We start from the raw sequence: 25,528 nt of genomic DNA, 5'->3' as shown, positions 1-25,528 counted from the left end.
AGAAACTAATAGTATAGAAAACATGCACATTGTGACAGTTTTTTGTTGCCTGTTCTTGAGATAAAGCCAGTGTATACTAAAGACCATGGTGTCTGTGAACTGAATGATGGTGTGAGTGTGAGGGTAAATAAACTGTTAAGTAATTCAGAGATGTGCTATTATATTGAACTTTTTTGTTTAAACATTTTTTTATATATACAAGAAGTGCCTTTTTTCTCTCACTTGAGCCCCTTCCCCCCAAAATGCCTGTGCACGTCCCTGGCTGGGCCACACATTACCATGTTTGGTGCCAGGGGGCGCTAACATAAGGGTGACAGTTTCAACGGGTTGCTTATTCAAGAGTTGAGGCACAACAAACCAATCCGTGAATGAATGATAGAATTTTTTAATAACATCTCATTTCAGGTATGACTTATAAATCAGATTTTCATACATCCAAACGACAGGGAAACAGTTAAAGGGGCATCTCAGAAGTGCACGTACATTTAACAATATAATTTAAATCCAACAGAAATGCCTGAAGAACGATTAGTTAGATGTTTTTTTTTTATATTTTGCAAGAACTCCAGTTATTGCTCTAATCATGTTAGAAGATAAATATGTTCATGTGCTTCTTCTTCTGCTGCTAAATACCAGTAGCTCATTTGTAGCGGACACATGTTGAGTGATGGATAAAAGACTCACTAAATGCTGGTTATTTGTTTTATCACCTACGTTTCCTACCCACAGGACCATTACACCATTGAAGCTCAGGATTCTCCTTCGTGATTAGAGTAAACAGTGTTTTTCATTATTCCAGAGATAAATTATTACATGTGTACAATTGAATTATTCATCCAGGTTTGTTCCACTCTGGGACAGACGTCTCATGGTTCAGACCTGGGCTGTGGATGAAATCTTCACAGGCTACTTAAAAAAAATTATAAAAATAATAATCATGAAGGCACAGACCAAAGCAGAGGAACCATATGGTGACTCCAGTGCTTCTGGGGTTGTGTTTTTCTTTTTGGAATGCATTGCAGGAAGAATTCTTGGTTGGTGAGACAACAAATATAATAAATATTGTTCAAAACAATATTTATTGTTGCTGGAAATTACTAAGTGTCTCTGCTCCTCTTTCACAAACCATATTCTCAACAATGTTATTGTGCGTTCCAGTAAAAAAGGCCACAAATGATAAAATATTCAGGTTCTTGCATTAAGCCTAAAGCTACACATCATGAAGACGTATCTGAATTGCTTTACACCAACTGAAGGCTTCAGTCAGGTTCTTCTCCAGTAGCACGACTACCGAGCTCTGACCTCATTGTGCTTATTAGGTGTGTTAGCAGTCTGAGTTTAGAAAAGACATCATTATTATTATAATTAAAGACAGCACTTGAATTATGTTCCCTAATTTGTAAAGAAGAGCTTTAATTGTGTATCATTAACATCTCAGACTCACACTTCAAGTAATTTCAGGTATGAAGGAGGATTACAAAAAATGCAATCATAAATAAAATAGACGCAGGCACATGGAATTTTAAAAGTATGTAAAAAAAATCTCTTGGAACCATTAAATGTTTTGAAAATTGCGTGAATAGGACAGTTAGAATTTAGGGAGGAACAATGAAATGCTGTCTAGGGCAGAAGATGCTAGTGCTCTGAAGTAACGCCAATAGCGTGTGCGATGCTCCAGTTCGTGGAGATCTTCGTGTGGACTGTCACATTCCCCCATTCCGTCTGACATTCACTGACAAAATTAAAACATTTCATGGTTCTTGCATATAGAATTTCACATTTCATTTCATGAAATGTTCGCAGGCTTTTTCGTGAAATTAGAGAAATATACAAATGAGATCTGAAATACATCTGTTGGTAAAAAAACAAAAAAGTATAAAACATGAAAAAATATTCATATTCTATATGCTTTGGGATAAATTGAGGTATTTCTAAATGTCAGGGTGATGGTACAAACATGTCGGTCGTGTAATAGGCAGTTTTAAAAGGGCTCAACATTCAAGCAGAGGGATCAGACAAATCTTTTTCAGACAAATGACATTAACTAAGCAGATTCAAAATTCTGCTGCTGAACTGTGCGACCTTGATTGTCTGGTGAGTACTTAGAATAAAACTGTAACTGAGACGTTAAAGCAACACTATGCAACTTTTTCACCTTAAAACATCAAAAGGAGTTTGATGGTTCAGGGACTTTGAAAAGGGGAAATGTTTCCCCTTTCATTTCCACTCTGAACATCTGCTCTTGCTCTATGTAACTTTGGTGAGCGGATACAATCTCCTGTGAAAAGGGTGGAACTGACCAATTTTTTATGAATAAAATGAAATGATAAATGTAGACCAGTGCAGAAGACTAAGAAGTCATTCAAACATTAAAGCGTTTATCTGTGATATTCAGCAACAAATATTTATAAATGTTCTAAACTGAGTTTGGTTGATTTGTTACAGCAGCAGCTCTTCTGGTTAAGGAAGCCAGGGATCGTGGGTAATATCCACCGCTCAGTTGGGTTTAGGTTCAGCCAATAGCATTACGCAGAGCCCGGTCGACACATTGGGCCTCATGCAAGATCATACTTCCATTCTTTCTCTTACATCTCATCGTATGGTCAGTTTGTACGAACATGTCACGTCAGAGTCAAGAAACACTTGTTCTTACAGAATCGTGTGGAAACATGATAAATGTGTGTATTTGAGCGAGCAGGCACAAGGATAGCAAGTTACAAATAGCCTTAAAAAAACAAAGTCTTGATTTCAGAGAGAGAAGTCTGGAGTTTTTAGCAGCGTCAGAGACCGACTGAAGCAGAGCTGTTTAGAAATCGAATTTAAGAGTTAAACCGTAAATGTCAACAGAGCTAATTTGTAAATTATGTGAATGTTATTGCTTCGAACTAATGAAGTAAGTCTGGACAACCAGTCAATTCTGTTCATACCAGGAAAAAAAAGTTCTCCTAAATCACTGGTTCTCACTACCTAATTTTAAATGTTTTCAGTTCTTGCATGACACCCATCGAGGCACACGATTTCTATACATGAAAAGCACTTAGTCGCTCAGACACGGAGACCAACAGAATAATCACCAGGTGTGGCAGCAGAGGACGCTGCTGCTCGGTAACCGTTACATAGTGTTGCTTTAAGGAGGAAGGTGTAAGGCGACCGAGACAGGTACTCACCATAACCTGCAGAAAACAGACACATTGTATCACATCACCACAGGCTCTTGACATGGAGTCCACTGTCAAAGAGCATAGACCAAACAGACTGAAAACATTGAACTCACGTGCACACACAGACAACACACATACAACAATTAATGACTTAAAATGGTGAAGTGGTGATGTTCAAGAATTCTGTGATTCCAAAAAATGATGACGATTACGATGACGAGCTAGACTGTGTTCAAAACGGTCCAAACCACACACTATTAAGCAACATGGCACATGGCACTGACGACCTCAAATTTAAGAAAAAAAGATGCACTTTATCATGTTCACAATACAAAACAATCAGAGAAGACTGAACCATCTTCACAGGCAAATACATGGAGGAGATGCCTGATGTAAGTAAAGTAGGTCCATCTGACGGACCAGACGGCTTCTGTGTGGCATTCTGAGCAGAGCTGTGCTTTATCCAGGGCGGTCACATCGGATGAGAGCGGCTGTTAACCCGCGGAAACTGTGGGGACCTACAGTGATGTTTACAGATGTCACTGAGCCACTAGCGCTGTACAGCTTTAAATCCAAGGGGAACCAAAGATACCTAATAAAAAAGGTATGGAGTGCTCACACCAGGACAGTGAGGAACTTCATGTCATGAGGGTTGTGTTTGAGCAACACAATACTGATTAGAAACAATGGAAAACTACAGAACTCTGTATTTTAAGCAGTTCAATGTTCTGTGAAGTGTCCATTAAAAAAAACTCGCCTGATCAACTGATTCACTCTACTCCTTAAACCGTTTCTTTTAAACACGTGTCCCAGTCAAAGGATACGGTTTTAAAAGTTACAGTGAATTCTTCAGGTTTCAGACCTCTTCACTTTTCACATTTTGTTATGTTGCAGCTTTATGCTAAAATAAAAAAATATTTTCTCACATCAATGTTCATTTAGTATCAAATCACTTCTCTTATCAAGTCTCTCCTTCCCATGACTGCTCTATTTGGTCGGACAATTCTAGGAAGGGTCAGAGTAGTTCCAAACTTCTTTCTTTTAAGAGTTATGGAGGCCACTGTGGCTCTTTGAGAACTTCAGTGAAGCACTAGTTTGGTTGCAGCCCTCCCTAAGACCCAATCCTGTCTCCGAGCTCTACAGGCAGCTTCTTCCACCTGACAGCTCCGTTTGTACACTTATATACATCCTCAGCTGTGAGACATTTCATACACTACTCACGTCTACTAAATGAACTCAGTCGAGGTGTAGAAACATCTCAAAGACGATAAAAAGAAAGGGGAGGAACCTGAGATCTGTCTGAGTACTTATATATATTATATTTCAGTTTTTCCTGAAATTAAGAAAACTAATTATAAAATGTATTTTGTTTATCATTCTGGAAAAGGAAGTAATGATTGGCAAGGAACTTTTTTTATTTCAGCATAAAGCTACAACATAAACATGTATGATAAAAGTCAAGGGGTCGGAAATTTTGTTACGATTTTGCTCAAGAGTTCAACTTAACATGGACACTACATTCACAGTAGTGGTTTAGGCAATATGCTGCATTTTATAGGTCCAACACCTCAGCAAGTGATGATTAATTATAATAAATTGTACTCAAATCTATAACTAATGATAGTTAATTATATGCAAAACGAGAGACCTAAGTGGAAAATATTACCGTCCTCTGTGGAAACCACTGGAACATGTGTGGAGGAGGCAGCTCTGTTCACCCACTGGCTTGATTTCTACTCATGCACTGTACGGAGGTTTCAGTCAAGGATTTACTCTGCTCCATCTGATGTGGCCGCCCCGTCTGACCACCACGTCCGCCCACGTCTGAACACACAGCTATGTTTTCACCAACTCTTTGTCACGGGACGTATAATAGCAGCTAGAGGGCGACTATTAGTATTAAACCAAGGCCATGTAAAGACAGTACCCTATCACAGTAGTACAGGCGTGTCATGCCTTCAAGTGGAGTTCAGTCTCTCTAGACCTTATTTTCTTTTTATATTATATTCTCTTATACATATTCTGGGATATCTATGGTTCCTTGTTCTCGCTCTACAAAAATAACACATTTACATCTACCTGAATTATTCTTTTTCTTTTGTCAAACATAATGACAGGAACCAGCCACAGCAGAACAGCTCATTGTGCAAAGGAGCTGCCCAGTTTCCTAACTTCAAACTGCACACACCTGGACAGACCCTAAAGCATCGGACTCGGAAACAGACACCAGTAGACTAGTTCCTTTATGGATCGTTGTCCTTTGTGTGTACGCTTTGTCTCAGATTGGCAAAAGTTAGCTTCCAGTTTTTAGTGTTTGGGAAAGAGTAGGTAAAAAAAACACATCTACACAAATACTGAAGTCCAGAAGTTCTTTCTATCATATGTTTCTACGGATTCTATCAGTGTAAAACACCAACAGCCAAACACCTTTAGATTTATGATGGACTCCACATCTATGATCTGTCTTTAGCTGCATCTCCCTCAAAGAAACTGGCTCAACCACTGTCATTCAAAGTGTGTATGAGTGTGTGTGTTATTAAGAAATAAGAAAATGATCACAAGGACGTCTCCTGAACCGTCTGGCTCGTCGGAGGGCTTGAGGACAGAGCGATCTTAATTCCCAGGTCTTCGTCCTGTGTCTGTGTTCTGTCGCTGTCCGTCTCTTTGTCCTCTGCGACCGAGTCGTCTTTGCAGTGCGCCGCTCCGTTGCGGTCTTTCTTGGCCATGAGATAAGGTTGCGTGCTGATTTCCTTGGGCTGGTCAACACGGATGAGAAATAGACAAACGAGTGTTGAAACCTCAGGTTCGGCTGAACAAAGCAGACAGAGATACAGGAGTGTAAATGTGAGGTTACCTTCGGAGTCAGAGGAGTGACACAGCAGAGCTTTTCTCTGTAGCGCTCAGGCAGAAAGAAGAGCAGCGTGCCCATGACTGGAAACACTGTGCCGGGGGTCAGCTCCTTCTCCTTCATAGGTCCTAACAAGTGGAGAGTCATGTGAACAGGGGAGAAATTAAACCTTGATCATTTTTACTGGTTTAGCCCGGTTTCCATTTAGGTTGATAGCTTCTGGGTGGGGGAAGTTGTGGCTGTGACCCTTTTTCTTTTATACTTTTTTCTAATGATAATAATTCTAATAATTATTCCTCCCCTTCCTTTAAATTCAGAATGTTCTCACATGTTTGTCCAGAGCCAGGACAAGCATCCCTGTCATTAGTTAGCATCCTCACCACAATTTCCAAAACATGCATGCTTAAAAATATATATAATTTGGGTTAGTATCTGTTCATCTTTGATATTTGAAACTGTTTCTCCTCTGCTCTACTTCTTGTGTGTCTGTTATCTTCTCCTGCAATATAGAAAGGAGAGAAACACTACAGAAAATGACATGGAAGCACAGTAAAGACTCACACACTGAGATTAAATGAAACACTTGCATATATTAACAGAAATAACAATGATTTAAGATTTTTCTGTTTTCTGCTGGTAGGAGAAATGCAGAGGAGAGTTACAGAGGAATAGGAGCAGCACAAGTGTAAAATTACATAAAACCTATCTGACTATCTATGCATGTTCCACTCCTGTCTAATAAGAGGATGCAGATAATACAAATATTTGTATCGGATAAATATTTAGCAACAATCTATCCTAATTTAATGTATTTATTTGCATATTACCACTGTAAACCTCAGCCATCAAGTACTGTCTAGGAACTGGTTACTAACTCATTACTCCTTTAATGGTCTGACAATTTAAAAATATTATTGTGATAATATTCTGTCTGTCAGTGATACAGTTGGTTTGGAACTTAAAGCTAAAAGTGTGCGTACCTGTTAAAAAGCTGACTATTAGTCCGACCACCACCACAGTGGTTGAGTTGTGAGCACTGTACCACATGTATGACAATGAGTAGAGCGCCTCCAAACCTGTAGGCCTGAAGAGTAGATGAAAGAAACAAAAATAAGACCCAAAAAAACAGTATTAAAAAAATATATATATACATTACTTGTGAAGAATTGTTTTATCTACTTTTCCATAGTCCTGTAAACAAAATGGAGCCAACACATATTTATAAGTTTGCTTCTTGACATTACCTTGGCTTGACCAGTGTGGTCATGACAGCGGTGGTCATGTTTCCAAACAGGGGCAGAGCAGTGGTGTTGAGAAGGGGTGCTGCGGTGGAAGCTGACATACGCATCACAAAACTACCAATGCCGATCCAGAAGGCCATGGCGAGGCCTGTAAACAAACCAACCAAGGCACCCTGAGGGGCGGAGAGGAGACAGTGTGATCAATGACATATCAGGTATTCCTTAATTACTTAAAAACTCTCTTAATTACAGCATCAACTCACAATCGAGTTTGCCCAGGGGAAGAAAATCCCTAGACAGAAGAGGCCGAGCAGGGGACCACCCACCATCCCGAAGATACTGAACGCTGCCTGAGGTGTTAGAGCATGACTGTGTGTTACACAGCTGAATGTTAAAAATCCTAAAAGAATGAATATCTTTGCATATGAACTAATTTTCTACTTCACAGTTTTCTCTTTTACAAACTGCTTCAAGATTTAAACAACTTATCTGATAAACAAATTCTTTGTAGATAAAGGTTTCTTAAAAAGTAACAACTAAATTACAAAGACCAGCTAAAATATTTGTCATCAAAACAAAAAGATGCAGCTCTGTGTTGCTGCTCAGACGGTGGGACGAGTTACCTGCAGCACAGATCCCATTAAGGAGGCGATGTAGGCCATAGCCAAACACACCAGGCCATAGGCCAAGGCTGTGGAGCACATGACAACAAATTACCAGTGATCACAGAAATTGCAGGAAGTGGGTACACATTATTGTCTCCTGTTTGTAAAAATTATTGTTTATATCATTACTTATGAATGAGAATTGAATCAATTAACGTGATAGAGAATACGATGCCATTTACTTCAATTGAATTCTCATAATGCTGTACTTTTCTGACTATAACCAAAGTGTGGTGGAAAAAATATAAATTGCAAATGAATAAATAAATTGAATAGCCCCAAACCAAAAAAATTGAGAAAAAAGACATAATTAAGTATCTAAATGTGTGAAGACTTTAATTTCCTTCCCCCCCTAAAGTTAAATAATAGTGTACCACACACTCAGACACAACTATATGCCCTGAGTTTAGACTTGATGCAACAAAAGCCACAAACTTATTTGGAGATTTAAAGTATGAATTCAGGACATAACTCAAACTAAAGCCAGTTGTCTTACCAAGTCCTTTAGACATCAGTGTGGCTTTAGCTTCAGTCATGTTTGGAAAATAGGGTTTAATCAGGTCCTCCATAGTTACTGTAGCCAGGGAATTGAAGGCTGATGAGATAGTGCTGGTGGGACAGACACAGGATACAATGAGTGAACTTTTTTTTTTAACCTCATTATAAATAGAAATCTACATAGCACAGGCATTTGGGAAAGGAACTGTCTGCACATTTCATTTGCAGCTAGTGGGGGGAAATTCCCGTTGGGGTCATGTAGTGTGATTTACCATTTCAATAAAGAGGATATGTAAAGTTATACCCCACAATTATCACTACTTGCTTATCTCCAGCCTGTACATGAACCTAAACCCAACTTTGAAAGATGTCTGTGATGATCTGGCTATATTCACTCTTTAAAGATTGAAGCAAAAGCTCATACAACTAAACTTAACTGTGAGCAAAACCAGTGTGACAACCACGCAGAATTTCAGCATTTGTAATAATACCTGGTGACTGACAATTAAAAGACAGCAAACTAGTCTTAAACCAGTGGATAATCCTTCAGCTTCAGGTATGTTTGCCTGGTTCATTTACCTGAGAGCACCACTGAAGAGACAGGCTACGAACAGACCTGGGAGCCCGGGCAGATCCCTGAATACATCCATCACAAAGTAAAGCACCATCTACACACAAAAAAACAACTCAACATTAGAATTCCAGATTGCCTGGCGACCTGTCACCTGACGTCAGCAGGGGATGCAAACTTCCCTGTGACCTTCAAGAATGAATAAGTATAGCTAATAGATAATATGGAAAATTTGGGAAAGCCAAACTAGCCAAACTAGTATTCACCTGATCATTCGTTTTGACGTAGCCCTTGTCCAGAGGGCTGTCCTCTCCATAGCGAGCAAACATGACCAGACCCATCAGACAACCTAAACACAAGACGATCTGCTGGCATGGGAAGACGACATAGCAGGACCTGAGAAGACATGATGTGAGAGACGTTGTTATTAACATGATCATACCACATTATAAGGGAACGAATGAAATCAACATTTAAAAGGAGAATATTTGGTGAATGTGTAGGGGGCCTGAAGTGAGAGGTTGATGATACTGACATGACTGCTTCTTTCTCTGAGCGTGCGCTGAGGTATCTCTGGACCTGGGCCTGGTTGACCCCGTACAGAGCGAGCATCAGGAAGACTCCCCCCACACCCAGAGTCCAGAAGGTGTGACGCTCTAGAGGGTCTGGGTTCAGGCTACACAGACAGAGTAAGGACAGCGTTATCATGTCTGAAGTACACACAGGTAAGATTCCTGCAGTAAAGTGTCTTTAAGCAGATGGTAATACTGACTCTAGTCCAGAAATGCGGCTGCCATTGGTTGCTTTCCTCCAGACCTCACCAATGCCCCCTGCCTGACTGGCCCCTACTATGATCACTGCCAGCTGTCCCACAAACATCACCACGGTCTGGAACACATCAGTCCACATCACCGCCTTCAGACCCCCCTATGAGACAGGAGCACACAGGTTTAAACGTCATTTAAAAGGTCCATGAAGATCAATACAACACACCATCTGAAAAGGTGTACATGGGTAAGAGCTGTGCTGCACTGACAAGAGTATGAATATAAGATGTAGTATAATCATAGATGATAAAGGAAACTGATGAAGAAATCATAACCAAGACAAATCGAGTAAGAGTTTTCCAATCAAGTAATAAGACAGACGATCGAAAACAATAAGTATCAACAATTTACTAATTGTTAAGCTTTTGTTGTAGAAAAACAATAGTCAAACACTTTGTCCCACTTGGTGATGATGGTAACCATAGTTTGATAAATCCAGACACTCACCAGAGCTGTGTACAAAGTGCAAACCAATCCCATGGCAAGCACTGCCCCCCAAAGGTCAAAGCCTGTCACTGCAAGTCAAAATGGAAACTACGTTACCAAACACAGCATCAATTGTCCAGGTGAAAAATATTTACAACAAGTGTTCATTATCATTAGTATCTGTGGACCCCTCTTAGTAGAAAACATGTTGAGATGGATTATGTAAAGTAAAAAAAATGCTGCTCTTACCTACATTAAGGGCCAAGGCTGGAGCATATAGGACCACTCCCATATAAATGACCTGCGGAGGAGAGAAAATAAACAACTGCAAAACCCTCGACTCACAAAAACAGCGCGGGGACTTCAGGGAGCTCAGATTATGATCCTCCTCAGGTGTAAGAAAATTCTGCTACTTTGTAACAAAAAACATGTCGATATTTGGTTGTACGCATCTAACGTAACGTCCTGTGACACACATTTCCTAATTAATATGGAGGAATTTACAGTTAGAGGTTTTCTTTGAGATAAAAGTCAGAAGACACTGTTGATGCAATCTACAGGAGAAAATATAGATACTGCCAACATCATAGAGGAAACAAAAACCCTAATAAAATGTTGCAAAGGTCAGTCTGACATTTCCAGGGCCAAAGTCTGTTCTTTCTCAAAAATAAACAGCCACTGTTTCACATCTAATTTCACTCCACAAGTTTTAAGTATCTGGTGATGCCTCAAACCAAAAACAAGTAAAAAAAAGCTGAAAATGTAGTTTTTCTTTTATTGGCAAACAAAAAACTGTTATTAGCTACTACTACTTTCTGTCTTCCTATATCATTGGGGACTAAGGTTGCCATGTCAACTAAATATTAATTCAATTCGACATTTTCTGTGTGAAACGACTGATGACGTTTTTAAAGATCAGAGTAGCTGAGATTTAAGTGGTGGCCATTTTATCACAATAAGCAACAATAAGATGATTAAAAAAAGCACAGAAACTAATGTACAAAGAAAGTGGAGCAAGATACCATCTGGAAAATGAACGTCGCTGTCCCACATATGCGAACCGTCTTGTTAAAGCGCAGCTCCAGATACTGTTGGGAGGAGAGAATGTAAAAGAACAAAAAAGAACAAAAAAAGAACAACCAAAATCAAAAAGCTGATTACATATCATCTCAGAGTCATGTGTGCTCTCAGGATCAGAACTGTCAGTTTAAGTCATTAAAGCCAGATTTTAAAGGTGACAACATTCTTTGTTCACAGGACAGTGCTGAACTTTGGCAATGGCCTGATCAGTGTCCTTGAGGTTCAGGCTGCAGTTAAATAAAAAAAACTTGTGTTTCTGTTGAGGGTAAGACAGATTAGAGCACAGAAAGCGGAGCTCTGAGATCATACTTGAGAGAGACGTGCTGACAGAGGGTAAAACAGAAAAACAGGCAGACAGGGGAAAGGACATTATAATTAAGAAATGTTGTAAAAACACATTCACACCATCCACCATAGTGAAACTGTCATGTCCAACTAAGGCTACATCTATACTGCTACATTTTTAACTAAACCGATGTCTGTGGAAGCAACTGTTTTGGCTCCACTATCAGTTGTGACAGCCTTCGACACTAAAAACAGATCATGTGACCACCCACGTACACTGGGCATGTGTGTACCGGTGTAAAAAGGAATTGCTCGATTAACAGCTTATCTCTGCAAAGACAACAGGGTCAGCAAAGCTTGTTATCGATTATCCATGTTACGTTCCACACTGGAAGCCGAAGTTAATGTTGGTTGTTCTCTTTCGGAAGGCTGTCATGTGACAGGAGCCGGAAGAATCCCAGAAGGCTATGACAAAAAAACAGCAGTATGGACGTAGCCATTTTTTTATATTAAGTCTTTATTTGTGTTTACCTCATAGGCACTGGACAGTCGCAGCCTGTAGAAGATTGGTATAAAAATGTGAGCTGGGATGAGCAGGCCCAAAAAGTAGGAGCAGCCCAGGAACCAGTACTGAGTTCCAAAGGTGTACACCTCAGACGGAGCCCCCAGGATGGCCACCGCTGACTGGAAAGTGGCCAGTAGGGACAGCGACACAGGGAGGCAGCTCATGGAGCGGTCGGCCATCAGGAACTCCTGTGGTAAAAAAAATATTGATAATGGAAATGTGTCCAAAACGAACCCTGTACACTTAAAGAGAGAAAGGAAATTATTGAGCATCTAAAGCCAAAGTCTACTTGTGTTGTGCGTTGGCGTCCACCGGAGAAGGCATAAAAGAGGCCGATGCCAGCTGAGGCCACCAGCAGCAAGGCAAAGATGACATAGTCCACCGTACTGAATTGCATCTGGACTATCTCCCCCATGATGACCCTGTATTTGGAGAGGTTCGGGACAGGGAAAGCCGATGGGAGCAGAGCCCCTGATGCTGGTTAAGATGTCAATGAAAGCACTTCTCCAACAGGAAGCCCAACTGAGAGACAGAGTAAGAAAAACAAGGAGAGAAAGGCAAGTTAACTTTTTCACTAACACCTGTGGGAAATGGCAGCTGTGAGAGTGTAGTGAGAGCAGTTCAGAAATACACCCAAGCAGCAGCTGCCGATTTTCATTTAATCACAAGAATTAACTTGATAACAGTCACTGGATATAAAACAGCACAACAAGAGTTATATATCGTTTCCTTTTGGGATATCGACCATCATTTTTTCATGCAACCGCTTTTGTTACCTAATAACCTCATAGTTATGTTTTCCTCACCATTTGGTCTGTTTGTTCGTTATGCAAAGACGACATTTTGTGGAGGGTTGATGCATGACCCAAGGAAGGACCCATGAAATTCTAAAGAAAATCCATATCATATAATAACTGTTTCTCTTTCTTTAACATGGAAATATAGGGAGGTATGCCCACTCTGACCATCCTTTTAGTTGTTCACACAACAGTTCTTAAACCTCAATTAATCATTCACCTTCTATTTAATTTTTCAAATATCTTTCCAACGATTAAATTTGATCATTTATTTTATATATATATATATATAAAATCAGAGACTTGACATATAAATTTACCTTTTGGCACAGTCTGCATCATAGTAACTGTATAAGATTATCACAGCCATGTCTACTGCTTCCTACAAGCAGAGGACACTGGTGGGTGCATCTGATAACAATCTTGCACATTTTCCTCTTTAAAGTGAATCATTGTTTAGTCGGACAAAACCTACGAAAAAGCCCAGAAAAGACAGAAAAGAATGTACCAACTTTAACCAAGAGAAATAGGTTGTGTTCAAAGGGGAGCTAGTGTGTGTTACAGAATTACTGTGTGAAAGAGTAGCTTTTTTTTCCTGTCTTGTACAAAAAAGTATATCTAATCCAAAACAGCTCTGATGTTGAGGCTTAAATAAAACTAGCTGGGAATATTTATCTTCTGATATTAGTGATGCACCGATTTATCGGCCGAACATCGGTAGCGGCCGATATTCGCCTCGTTTACTGATATCGGCTTATCGGTAATAAACTTGACTTTCACCGATATCATTGGCCGATGTTCATATTTGTGGTAAAACCGCTGGGCACGTGCCGCGGCTGGGGGAGCAGTCGCTCCGTCGCCCTCCTCTCCGCGCCGCCGGAGGCTCAGTGTGCGGCACCGGGAGGTCCTCATCCGATGGTGCCTCACGGCGTCGTTGGTGCGGGGGCTTTCTTTCTCTTGGACCGCGGGGCGGTGTCCATCGCCGGCGCGGAAGGCAACAGGTTGGAGGGGACTGGGTACGCGGTCAGCGGCGGACACGCTGGACGCGTGTCGGGCCCTTCTCGCGGATCACCTCAGCTACGGCGACCGCTGGGGGAACCCTCTGTTTGCGCGGGGGGGGCACCCTGCGGTGCGCCTCGGCTGGCGCCTAGCAGCTTACTGAGAACTGGTGCGGACCAGGGGAATCCGACTGTTTAATTAAAACAAGCATCGCGAAGGGCCACGGTGGGTGTTGACGCGATGTGATTTCTGCCCGACACTAAAAACAGGTCAAACTGAGGAGGGCTTGTTAAGTTATCTTGACTCACGCAGTGTAACTTGGCGTAAAAAGTATGAGCGTAGCGTCTGTTTAAGTATTTTATTCTCATGTGCACCGGCTCTATTCATCCGTCTCATGCACAGGTAACAAGGGAATTGACAACATACGTCATACACACAGAAGCCGTAACACATCTAATAAACGGGCAATACTGCTACCGTAAATCAATGAGAAGAGCGTTCTCTATAATGATACTTTAACAGGGCTGTTTTAGACAGGGTAAAAAGGTGCTGTTTTAAATTACCCTTGTGGTATTTTGACCAAAATATGTTAGTCATTTCATTAAGATCCCAAGGAACCATTTCAACTTGCAGTAAAATGGGTATAATATGTCTCTGTTAAGTAAAGTTTAGTTAAATCAAAGATTGTTTCATAAATCTGATTCAATTTGTGCTCATTAAAAGATAAGAGTGATGAAGGGCTGAACATTTTTTAAATAGTGCTTTTTAAATAATGATTTAATAATTTTTCTGGCACAAAAGGGTGAATGAATTACAACAAAAAGAAAATAAACAAATATCGGTATCGGCCAGATTGTTATTTTAAATATCGATATCGGCCAAGAATTTCCATATCGGTGCATCCCTATCTGATATATTTAAAAAAAATAGGATTATTTTCAAACACGAGCAAACAAAAAGTTTAAGACTCATTTATATTAATTTTAAATGTAAAATCAATTACAAAAATTCAAAAATTACTACTACTGTCTACTGTCTCTTCCATTCATTCCCCCCCCCAAAAACTGCTAACTGACATTTCTTGAAGTATTTCAAAAACACAGATAAAAACAATTCCAATAACTAAAGCCATAAATTTAGCCTTAGCTTGAATATAACAAAGAAGTCACAAACAAAATAGCAGTGGACTTAATGTACCTACTGGGATCAACCTGCTGCTGCTGCTGGGACACACTGGCCACTGAGAGGTGAGTGCACGGGAGGGGGATGTCTTAGTCCATTCCCATCATGATCACTATGGAGTCAGAGGAGAAATTCAGCAAAACAACGCACCACAGCAAAAGAAAAACACAAGAGGGGCGACCTACCACAATATTTTTTACAAATCATTATCTTGACAATCTTAACCTAAACATCACTTTTATTGTCTCTGGGACAGATACAATCTCAATACAAAACCCAATCCATTGTTATGTTTTTAAAAGAGACACACAACTCTATTGCTTCACAGATTTCACTTGGGGGATATATTTTGGTTATCAACAGGGAAGTTTCACTCCATGCTGTGCTAATCTGAAATTCCACAAAACCTAAAACCATCATCACAGCTTGATTATAGGAGTAAGATCTCTCACACGGTCTCCAAAAGTGAGTATTATCCCAAACCAGCAAATACACTCTTCAATCGCAGGTATTTTCATATGTGTGTGTGTGTTTGTCTAAGTGCAGGAAATGAAACAAAACTAATTGCATTAAACAGAAGCAATAAACATAAAAGCTGCTTTGGATTCATATTTTACATTTGCTGGAAGGTCGGGGCGACGAGACGAGACTCCTGTGCTCACACGCAAGAACTAAATTCACACGGACAACTGTCGAGCAGTTCTTCAGAGAGAACCTTAAGCAGTCATGTTCATATTGGCAGCTGTAAATGGCAGGGAAGGGCAACTGTTTCAAATGTCAAGGGGCCAAAGATCGCAGTCTCAGTCTAAGTCCAGTTAGAGAGCTCGTCTGTGGCCGTTAACCTTCGTCTCTGCACTAAAAACACAACACTTCATGGATTAGAGTGTGGGATGTGTGATCATCAACAGAAATGATCTTCACTGACTGCTTGTCTTGTGTGATACTTTGTACTGGTGTGATCAAGCAGTGGCCAACAGACAGGTCCCCAGTAAATCCCATTCTTATCATTGCGTCTAATCTCTAATCCACCTGAATGTGACAGTTGGGAACAGAAACAACTACAAGTGGAACTGGTTCCATTCCAATGCAGCCACTTACAGGGATTTTAAACACGAAGCTCTTCAACTTGTATCAGTCACTTTTCAGGGTCACATTCATTCAATATAAATAAAAAAAAGCCATTCCTCCAACATAAGACTTGCGAAGAGCAGAAACTCATTCCTGTGTTGAAGCTCTGGAGCTACTTAAAAAATCCCTTGTCATTGGTGACTCCTACTTAAACAGTTCTACAATATACTGTCACTTTTTATTGTTTGTGTGCAGCACGCTGTGAACAGAGCTTTTTTTCAACAGTCTATGCTGCAGAGTGAAGTAAGAAAACTTTCATCCCATCAGGTTTATCTGCAATGAAGATTTTATAGTCAATGATTTTTATAAAATGGAACCGAATTTGCTCTGTGTGGTTTATAAGTCTGATTATGAATGTATCACAAGATATATATTCCACATGCAGACAGACAGAGAGAAGTTTGTGGTATGAGTTGGTAGATAAATGAACCAGAAATATGCTGTTAATTCTTGCTATGCAGGTGCTTTTTTATTAAGGCTTGCAGGAGCTTGTACCCGCGAGTAGCAACTTGGTCTGTTGTTTCACAGAAACCTTTGCTCCTGTTGAGAGCTGGACTTTGTTAGCAACCATTTGTTACACTGTTGTGCAGGGATAATGAAACTCCTACTGTGTTAAAATGCCATTCTACAATGGGTAGCATCAGTGTGAAAAACCTGACAGGTTACAAAGGGCTCTGGGATTAAAATCCTTCTCGTGCTTAAAACAAGAAGCCAATGGCTTCACAGAGTGGGGCCTGTGGAAAGTACTTTACTCAAGTAAAGCTTCTTAAAGTTCCACACTTACGTGAGCTTGTGCAATTCAGAGAAATATTCTGCTCATATTCCGGGTCATAACTTATGTTGTTAAATTTAATGAGTTGAAAAGTCTTACATACTCTAATGTTTAAAAAACTCATCACATTTCTCAAACTGTCCATTGATGCAGCTCCTCTTATGCACCTCTGAAACACACCGGTCTCTTTAAGGCCTGTAGCAGGGGTTGTATGTGTGACCGCAGATGTCTGAGTGAGAGATAGAGTTTTTGCTGACTTTTCCTGCCTGCCCCTGAATTCCTGAACAACCGATGTGAGAACACAGCACTAGATCCTCCACAGGATTAACCCCGAGCAAGTGGGTGTGCTGATGTCTCTAACATGCAACAAATGCAAAGATGAAAGAAATATAAAGACCCCAACAATGATGTCAAGAGAGCTGTTGGTTATAAAGGACAGACGCCGGTATCAATGTGATTTGAACAAACAGACGTGATCTCTGCAGCAGAATTTATATGTTACATAGTAGCTTTCTCGCCTGCTCCTCACCTGAATTCTCCACAGCATTTGTTGCTGTTGTGAACGCATTTAACCAGAGATTCTCCTGCATTGTTCATGTGTGAAAGGAAACCTCTGGAGAAAGCTCAGACACGATTCTCCGGACTTCTTCCAGAGGTCATCGCTACAAACGGCTTTAGATACAGTCAGACTGGTTAGAAGTATTTTGTAGAGATTCTTCCTTCAAAGTTTTTTATCTTTTCCTAATCAATCATACTACCAGAAATCCCAGATCCTGAACGTGTGTTTAAGAAATGTGTATCATATTAGGAAAAGTACAATAGTACATGAGGTGGTGCAAGCGCTCGTGTGTGTAAGCACTCGTAACTGCAGATTTAAATGAAAACAAAGTTGCCAGCCTCACTTCATCTGGTATCATGCTGCATTGTCTCTCAACCACTCAATTTATATTTTCTCTATCTGGATACTTAAGGGTTCAGTGTGTAGTATTTAGGTGAAACTCTTGGCAGAAATTGAAAGTAATATAATCCTACTGATGTTTAATAACAGCGTGTTTCATCTAAATTGTTTTCTGTACCCTAGAATGGGCTGTTTATATTTAAGTATTCTATATAAATATAGAATACTTAAATATTCTATATCCGTAGAGAAGACCCGCTTGATATGTAAATTTACATATCAAGCGGGTCTTCTCTACGGAGGCTGCCATGTTTTTAAGAGTAGCCGAGACTGGACAAACTAAACATCCTTTGAGTTTTTATGACAACTGAAGGCGACCACAGGTTCTCTTTCATGTTTGAAAGGGGCGGGTGAGGTGAGGAGTATTCATCTGCAACATGCAAACTTCACCACTAGATGTCACAAAATTATACGCACTGAACCTTTAACCACAACCCTGCAGCTACTCCATCCTGAATATAGCTTACAGTTAATGGCTTGCTCCAATTACAACACTTACGATGGTTCAGCAAAAAGGAACGTGGCGCACAGAAAGCCAATCTGCTTCTGCACCAGTTGGCCAAGGCCTATTTCACTTGATCGGTGTACTGCCAGTGTGCGAATGGGCGACAACTCAACAAGCTACTTGACAAGGGGTGCAGCATCATTCTACCTTTTTAACCCTGAGCACTCCAGTCAGAAAACTGAATACATCTGTACATGCACAGCAGTTCATTGTTAGACGTGGCTCTGTATGAATGTTAGGTGGTGGCCGTGTCAGAATCACCAAACATCAAACAAGGAGGTCATAGTGGCCATGGTTGCCTGGCAACACAGGAACAGTGATTGTTTTTATCCCTGCACTCCTGTTTCGCGTGTGAATGGTAGTAAATAGAAAAGCTGCTGTTTGATGGTGAGAGACCAGGTGGATCATGGGAAGGTCTGCAGCTGCATATGACTGATGAATGAGGCTGGAGATCAAAAAAACTAAAAGATAGATCAGAGTAAATCACATTTCTTTGTACTCAGATGACCAGAACAGAGGCTGCACTTGATGTACTCAGAGTGAGCACTCAAACCAGAGAAATACAACCAGATATCTTCCTCTGTCCTTGAATGCAAAACAGAGCACGACAAATATACTGGTTAGTTAATGATATTGACCGATTTGAGCATCTTGTCCTTTCCAAATATCTAATATCTTTCAAGTATTTCTTTACCAACCATTGTAAATAAATGAAAATAGCAGATCTGTGGGGCTGTTATTGGCTTAACTTATGTAGAGCTATATGCATTTAGCAGGAATTATGTTTAAAATGTCAGTCTTAAATTAGCAAGTTATAAAAAAGAAGTTTGGCATGTGAGCATGCTTTTTGGCATGAAGGCATGCTATTTGGTTCAGACCTGGTAATAACATCTGTTCACAAGTTTACAGCACAGTATACCAGGTGTGAACAGTGCCTAGAATCCATCCACTAAATGTTGGAATATTTAAGTCTATACCAGTCCTAAGAGTTTGACTAACCAGCACTATTAACCTTATAAGCAACACTAGCCTAGGTAAACAGTGGCTGAGTTACGCCGGGTTCACACCGGACGCGGAAGCGACGCCGAAGCGTGGCGTAAGCGCTAATCCCTGGCGTGCCGGCGCTTGGCTGGTCACACCGGACGTGGTAGCGACGCCGAAGCGCCGCGCATTACTAATAATATCTCATACTTCTGCTGCTATCAGCCTGCAGTAAAAACGGAATTTAATCATTTTTTTCAAGCATATACTTACTTGTTGCTCCAACATTAACTGCAACAGCGTCCCAACATTTGTCTTTTTTGGTGTTGTCTTTATACAACATATGCTGAGAATCAACTTCTCAAGTTACTTCTCCACTTCAATTATTAATTTAATGTCATCCATGTTGAAGAACTTCTCCGCTGTTTGCTCCGTTAAATGTCGGGTGTCGAGGGTAAATTACGTATTCTCCACTCTAGCCTATGTGGAGATTACGTAGCCCCCCCTCTCTCTTTTTATCTGTATGATTGCTTGTGTGGCTGTAGTGGATGGGCAGAGGGGGACATTAAATAATGTGGTTGGTAAAAGTGGTAAAATTAAAACTCCAAGACAACAGAACGTGAATACAAAGTATGGGATGCATATTAGATCATATCATATAAAATATGTCATCTATATCGTTTAAAATCATTTTTCAGTGTGTTTCCTGTCGCGATACGCTCGCGTCAAGCGAAAAAAATAGACTCGACGCCGTGGCGCAGCGCTTCAGCGTCCGGTGTGACCGGCACAAAGGTTTAACATGGGAGTGGATGGGAGCCAGAGGCTTGGCGCTGCGCTTACGCCACGCTTCGGCATCGGTTCCGTGTCCGGTGTGAACCCGGCGTTAGTCCTGGATGGTTTTATAGACAGCTCAGGGAGGTGATTGCGTGAGGTTATTTATTGGGGGTGGGGCTGTGAACAGACATAATTTTGCCAAACCAGTTAGTCTTCCTCCTTGTAGCAGAGATTAAGATAATAATAACTTTATTTGTATAGCACTTGTCTAAACAAGGGTACAAAGCGCTTCACACAAAAGTCCATGGCAAACTGAAGAAATCCAGTGTAATAAAACATATTCTGCCCCGTCTAATTTAAGAGCAAAATCGTAACATAATAAGGGTCTCGACCTTAAGTTTGTAAACGCTCACTGCCAACCCACCAGCTCAACAGCTAATTTCAAACTTCCCAGCTACATTACTCTATTCATTCTTGATTTTAATAAAATTGTCATGGGTAACAAGCAAAACCCTAACATGCTTTATGATGGTGTGTGCACTCATCTGAGAGGTTGAGTTATACCAAGTAGAGAGCATGATCCACAGGCGATTGCAGCTCCTGAGATAATAGCGGACATTAAGGCTAAAAACTTGGTGTAAATGACCATGTTTAGAGTCAAATTTGAATTCCTGGGCTGACGGACACTTGGATGACACCTAAATAGCAGTATGGAGGCAGGTTGAAGTTTTTTATGTTGAAGGAGTCACCAGTTACTTCCATTTGCACTGGATTTGGCTGCAACACTAGCCTGGATGCCAGACGAACTTGGCTCCGGCCACAACATTTGAGGTCGGGAAGTTCGTCTGGCATTGCTCCGTTGGGGAGGAACTATGCCCGAACAGAAGCTGTTCGGACCAATCAAATTGTCAGGGCGGGCTTTATACGATGATAGACAGATGATCAACAGTAACGTAATCAACCACGTCACCAAAGACCGCTTGGGTTGAATTCGTTTTCAAAAAATATGTGTGCCGCTGGAGAGCTGAGATGTGTAGATGCTGCCATTGAGTCTGTTTAAGAAGACATCGACAGCGCAATCATATTGAAAGAGGAACAGAGAAACGCTATCGAGGCATTTGTAGATCGAAAATAGGTTTTTGCCGTCCTTCCTACGCGATTCGAAAAAGTTTAATTTATCAGCTGGCCCCGATGGTCGCGAGGAAGATGGGACACAATGAAAACCCAGTGGTCATTGTGGTTTCTCCTTTGGTTGCACTCACGGAGGACCAAGTGAAAGAGGCGACCGAAATGGGCATCACGCCGATGCAACTCGGCGTGCACGACGAGGTGGACATTACCAGCGGTCGTTGCCAGCTCCTTTTCGGAAGCCCGGAATCCTGGCTGCTGAACAAGAAGTGGAGGGACATGCTAGGCGCCGATGTTTTCCAAGCCAACGTAATAGGTATCATCGTGGATGAAGTCCATTTACAAATGGTAAGAGAAAGTCTTGACTGTCTGACTTAGTAAATAACTCACAATGTCGTGATATAGTTGACAACTATGTCAACTATAACAACTATGCGTCACATAATACGTTGCTCTGATTGGTTGTAGGTCTATCCAATTGAGCAAAGAGGCATTTTTTTTCCTAGTTCAGTTGAAACACGCCCCATAATCATAGCCCAATGGAGCAGTATCAGACTTATATTCTGACTAGAATTATGAGTATGACAATGTCAGACTACTGCAACACTGTTCACCCCTGAAATTTCAAAAGTGTTTTGTGGATACAAACACTTCACCCACCCCTCAATCGTCATAGTGGTGAGTAGATAATGAGTACATTTGTAATTTTTGGGAGAACTATCCCTTTAAAGCAAAAGCAAGGAACAATTTATTGTTATATATGGTTAATAATTGTCACAAAGCCGAGACTAAAAATGTTTCATTACCATATTAGAGTTAGTATCAAGCTTGTCTGATACTTGTCTGATAATCTATTAAAATTACTATTTGAGTTTTAAGTTATATTTTTGGTTAAGCAAAACCGTTATAATTTGATAATAGTATAATTATTTATATAAAAATAATCAAAAAAAAATTCATTTTTAAAAAGATACCTTCATTCCCCCAAAACAAACGTGTTAATTTAGAGATCCATAAGAATTCAGTGTCAATAAGCGGGTAAATGGATTCAGATTTGATAAAATAATATTGTATTCCATCGTTTTCTTTTTCTCGAATCTTTTTTAGGCTAATCGTTTTCTTTTGTTCTCTTTGGCTGTGCCCAGGAGGTAGAGAGGGGGTCATCCACTAACCAGAGGGTTGGTGGATCAATCCCCAGCTCATCCGGTCCAAATTCCATTTAGTCCATTACCATTTAGGATTTTTTTGAATACCTCTTAGATTGTACTGCAAATACAATAATGTGTACTATATTGCTATCCTTAGCAATAAAAAGGTATATTTTCACCAAATTTGAAATCAACCAGCTAGTGAAACAATTATCCAATCAATAATATCCTTTTGCCAAGATTAGCAAGAGAATATTATATACACACACACACACACACACATCCAATAATTAACAAACACATGTGTGCAACGAGCACATTTTTACCACAGGCACTAATGGTTTACTGTCTCTGAATCTGTGCACACACTGGCCTGAGGTCAGTGAAATAAAAGACCAAAAATCTTAGTAATCATTAAACTCCCAGCTGAACCATGACCTGCTTTGTGTAACCCACACCTTCTTCGCAGACTGTGGTTGTGGAAACAGTCGGTTTTCAGAAGCTCCAAAAGATAAAAAAGCCACAGCTAAATGAAATATAAATACTTTGTCGAGAAATTCATGAGGTTCCACTGAAGGGGGACACATTGTGTCAATCTTTTTCAACACATGTTCACGCAGCACTGCATAATTGCAAAGAAGATTGATGGTTGAAGCAAGTGTGTAATCATTAGCCTGCAAGAGATGTGACGGTTCCTCACAACAGATAACTGGGAGGGTAAATGGTAAATGATTAGTATTCATATAGTGTTCATCTAATCATACCACAATGCTTTACACTTAAAGCCACATAAAACATCTATGCTGCAGGTACCACAGACACTCAGCTGTCAGGGGCAATTTGAGGTCCAATGTCTTGCCCAAGGACATTTCGGCATGTGGACTGGAGGAGATAGGGGTTGAACAATCTGTGAACGCCCCTCTCGACCTCCTGAACCAGTCACAGGATAAGTCGTCCCTCACCTGGCGGTGCGATACAATTTATACAACTGTTCAAGGTTACTCTGGGTAGATGGAGTGAGTCTCAGTGAATTTGCCCAATGGATTTGCACCATCACATCTACCTTAAACACATCAGTTGCTAATGGGGCAAAGCGCCCTGAATCTGAATTCTCTTGTTGGACCAAGGACTTGATTCATGAACCTGAAAAAGCAGCCAATCATGCCCGAGTTCAATGACACTAAACTACGAATATCTGACTTTTTCTAATCATGTTCCCTTCATGCGGTGTCAAGCAGCAATTTAACTTGATTGATGCAAACATGTTATTGTCATAAACAACTCTCGACCATCGATTTAGAGCCACAACACCAGCAACAAGGGTAGTTACAATAATATCATTGATGTAAAGCCTCTAGAGTACAGCTAACAGTGGCAGTTCTTCAGCTACTAGCCCATGATCTAAACTTGTCAGACAGATCTGAGGTTACAACAGGTTGATAGTGACCTGTTGATTTGACACAGGGCAGAGTTGAGGATGTAGGATGATGGTCCATGTCTGTGGAAAGTCGAGAGGAGGTGATGGAGAAGTAGAGCATCCTTTAAGAGCATAGAAACTCTCCCAACAGGAAATATGAACGTCTCCAGACCTGCTGCCTGATTGGCCAATTAGTCCCCACGCGCTGCGTCAAGTCATTCATTTGAGCTGGCTAACGTCGGAGCGTGTTAGCTAGCCGCCTGTGCCCTGAACGTTACATGACATTTCACAGTTATTACGCAGCATGATACAGCAACGGCAAGAGTCAAATGTTAAACACACACAGACACAAACAAACACACACACACGCGCACGCGGCCCTGTTGCCCTGCCACTCAGTAACTTTCTCTGCCACCGCGTGCACCACCGTGTGTGTGATGTCAGAGAGCCGGCGACAGCGTTCTGAGCGCGCCGGGGCGACTGCAGTCACGACCCGGCAGTTTCCCCGCTCCTCACGGGAACCTTGCTCGGCATTAGAGGTCAACTGAGTCCGAACACTCCCACGCACACACTCACCTCTGCTCGCTCCTCGCTGCTGAACGTGGAGCAGCGACCGCGTCGTGTTCATTAGCTGCTGGCTCTGGCGCTGACGCCCCGCCCCTTCTCCTTGACAGGAGATACGCTGCTGCCTTCGCGTGCTCCACGTAAACAAGACACTCACGCTCGCCAATGTGCGTCCAGTTGAAAATAGAGGTGTCCCCATTTGAATGGTTTTACACGTACATGAACCGAGCTGATGTATATACCGTGGTTTTGTTTGAACTCTATCATTATGTGAGAAGAGATACTAGATACTGAATGAGCTGAAGAGGAAACAGCCTGCATAACAGACAATTTGCCACTGGCCATAAACTGACACACACACACACACACACAAATATATTGGAAGGTTATTGCATCATCTGTTGATACTGCTTAACGTCACATTTCCAGGTCGTCGGAATAATTACGACCTTTCCGACATCACTGAAGGCCTCACGACACTTGCTCTATTGGTCTGAATGTAATCATTGATATGTGAATACCAGTAGATTTATATTAATTGGATCAAAAGCTGTAAAGGGACGGATGTGACAATGTCTCTGTGACCCCAGTGTTTTTCTCGGTTTGCTCTGAAACACATCAGCAGAGGAGGACCCACTCTACGTCATCACGACACCAGCCCGGTAAATAGTCGTCATGGTGATTAATCACCATGGTAGTGGATGCTGATTGATTCTATAGATAGTGACAGCATCCATCACATCACCACACATAAACAGTTCGTCTGTCTCACCTGCTCCGTGTGTTTATCTTCACTGGAATATTCTCCGCTGCTCCATCTGACACACTCGAGTTTAGAAAAAAACACGATGGTGACTCAGATGAAGCTTCTCCGACATTCATCCCTTCCTGTGCGCATTCATGGAGGCGCAGCCGTGTAGGTCACATCTCTCTCCTACTTTTTCCGCCTGTCATGTGAATCGATAGTGACACCAGTGTGATGCTCGACTGTGAGTGTCTGTGTGTGTC

General features: G+C 41.1%; 1 protein-coding gene across 5 annotated transcripts; it reads right to left on the bottom strand.

Annotated features, from left to right (window-relative positions):
* Positions 1-369: 369 nt before the first annotated feature.
* On the bottom strand, positions 370-25,528 carry slc5a6a (solute carrier family 5 member 6a). 5 transcript variants are annotated; one of them, XM_053444831.1, is made up of 18 exons: positions 25,293-25,528; positions 15,165-15,257; positions 12,457-12,689; positions 12,134-12,355; positions 11,260-11,325; positions 10,487-10,538; positions 10,259-10,326; positions 9,757-9,911; positions 9,520-9,660; positions 9,251-9,380; positions 8,993-9,081; positions 8,412-8,524; positions 7,874-7,941; positions 7,514-7,600; positions 7,254-7,423; positions 6,990-7,093; positions 6,016-6,137; positions 370-5,917 (listed from the first exon to the last, which is right to left on the bottom strand). In XM_053444831.1, exons 3-18 carry the CDS (start codon positions 12,580-12,582, stop codon positions 5,717-5,719), a joined length of 1,914 nt encoding a protein of 637 aa, XP_053300806.1. In that variant the 5' UTR covers positions 12,583-12,689; positions 15,165-15,257; positions 25,293-25,528; the 3' UTR covers positions 370-5,716. The 5 variants fall into 5 exon arrangements, with proteins under 5 accessions (XP_053300806.1, XP_053300804.1, XP_053300803.1 ...); XM_053444829.1 differs by lacking the exon at positions 25,293-25,528 and adding an exon at positions 24,533-24,673 and having other exon boundaries at positions 15,161-15,257; XM_053444828.1 differs by lacking the exon at positions 25,293-25,528 and adding an exon at positions 24,533-24,673.

This window comes from Pleuronectes platessa, chromosome 17 (assembly GCF_947347685.1).
Source record: "Pleuronectes platessa chromosome 17, fPlePla1.1, whole genome shotgun sequence".
NCBI lineage: Eukaryota > Metazoa > Chordata > Actinopteri > Pleuronectiformes > Pleuronectidae > Pleuronectes > Pleuronectes platessa.
Note: the sequence above shows the minus strand (reverse complement) of the source record. Positions and strands in the feature narration are given on the sequence as shown.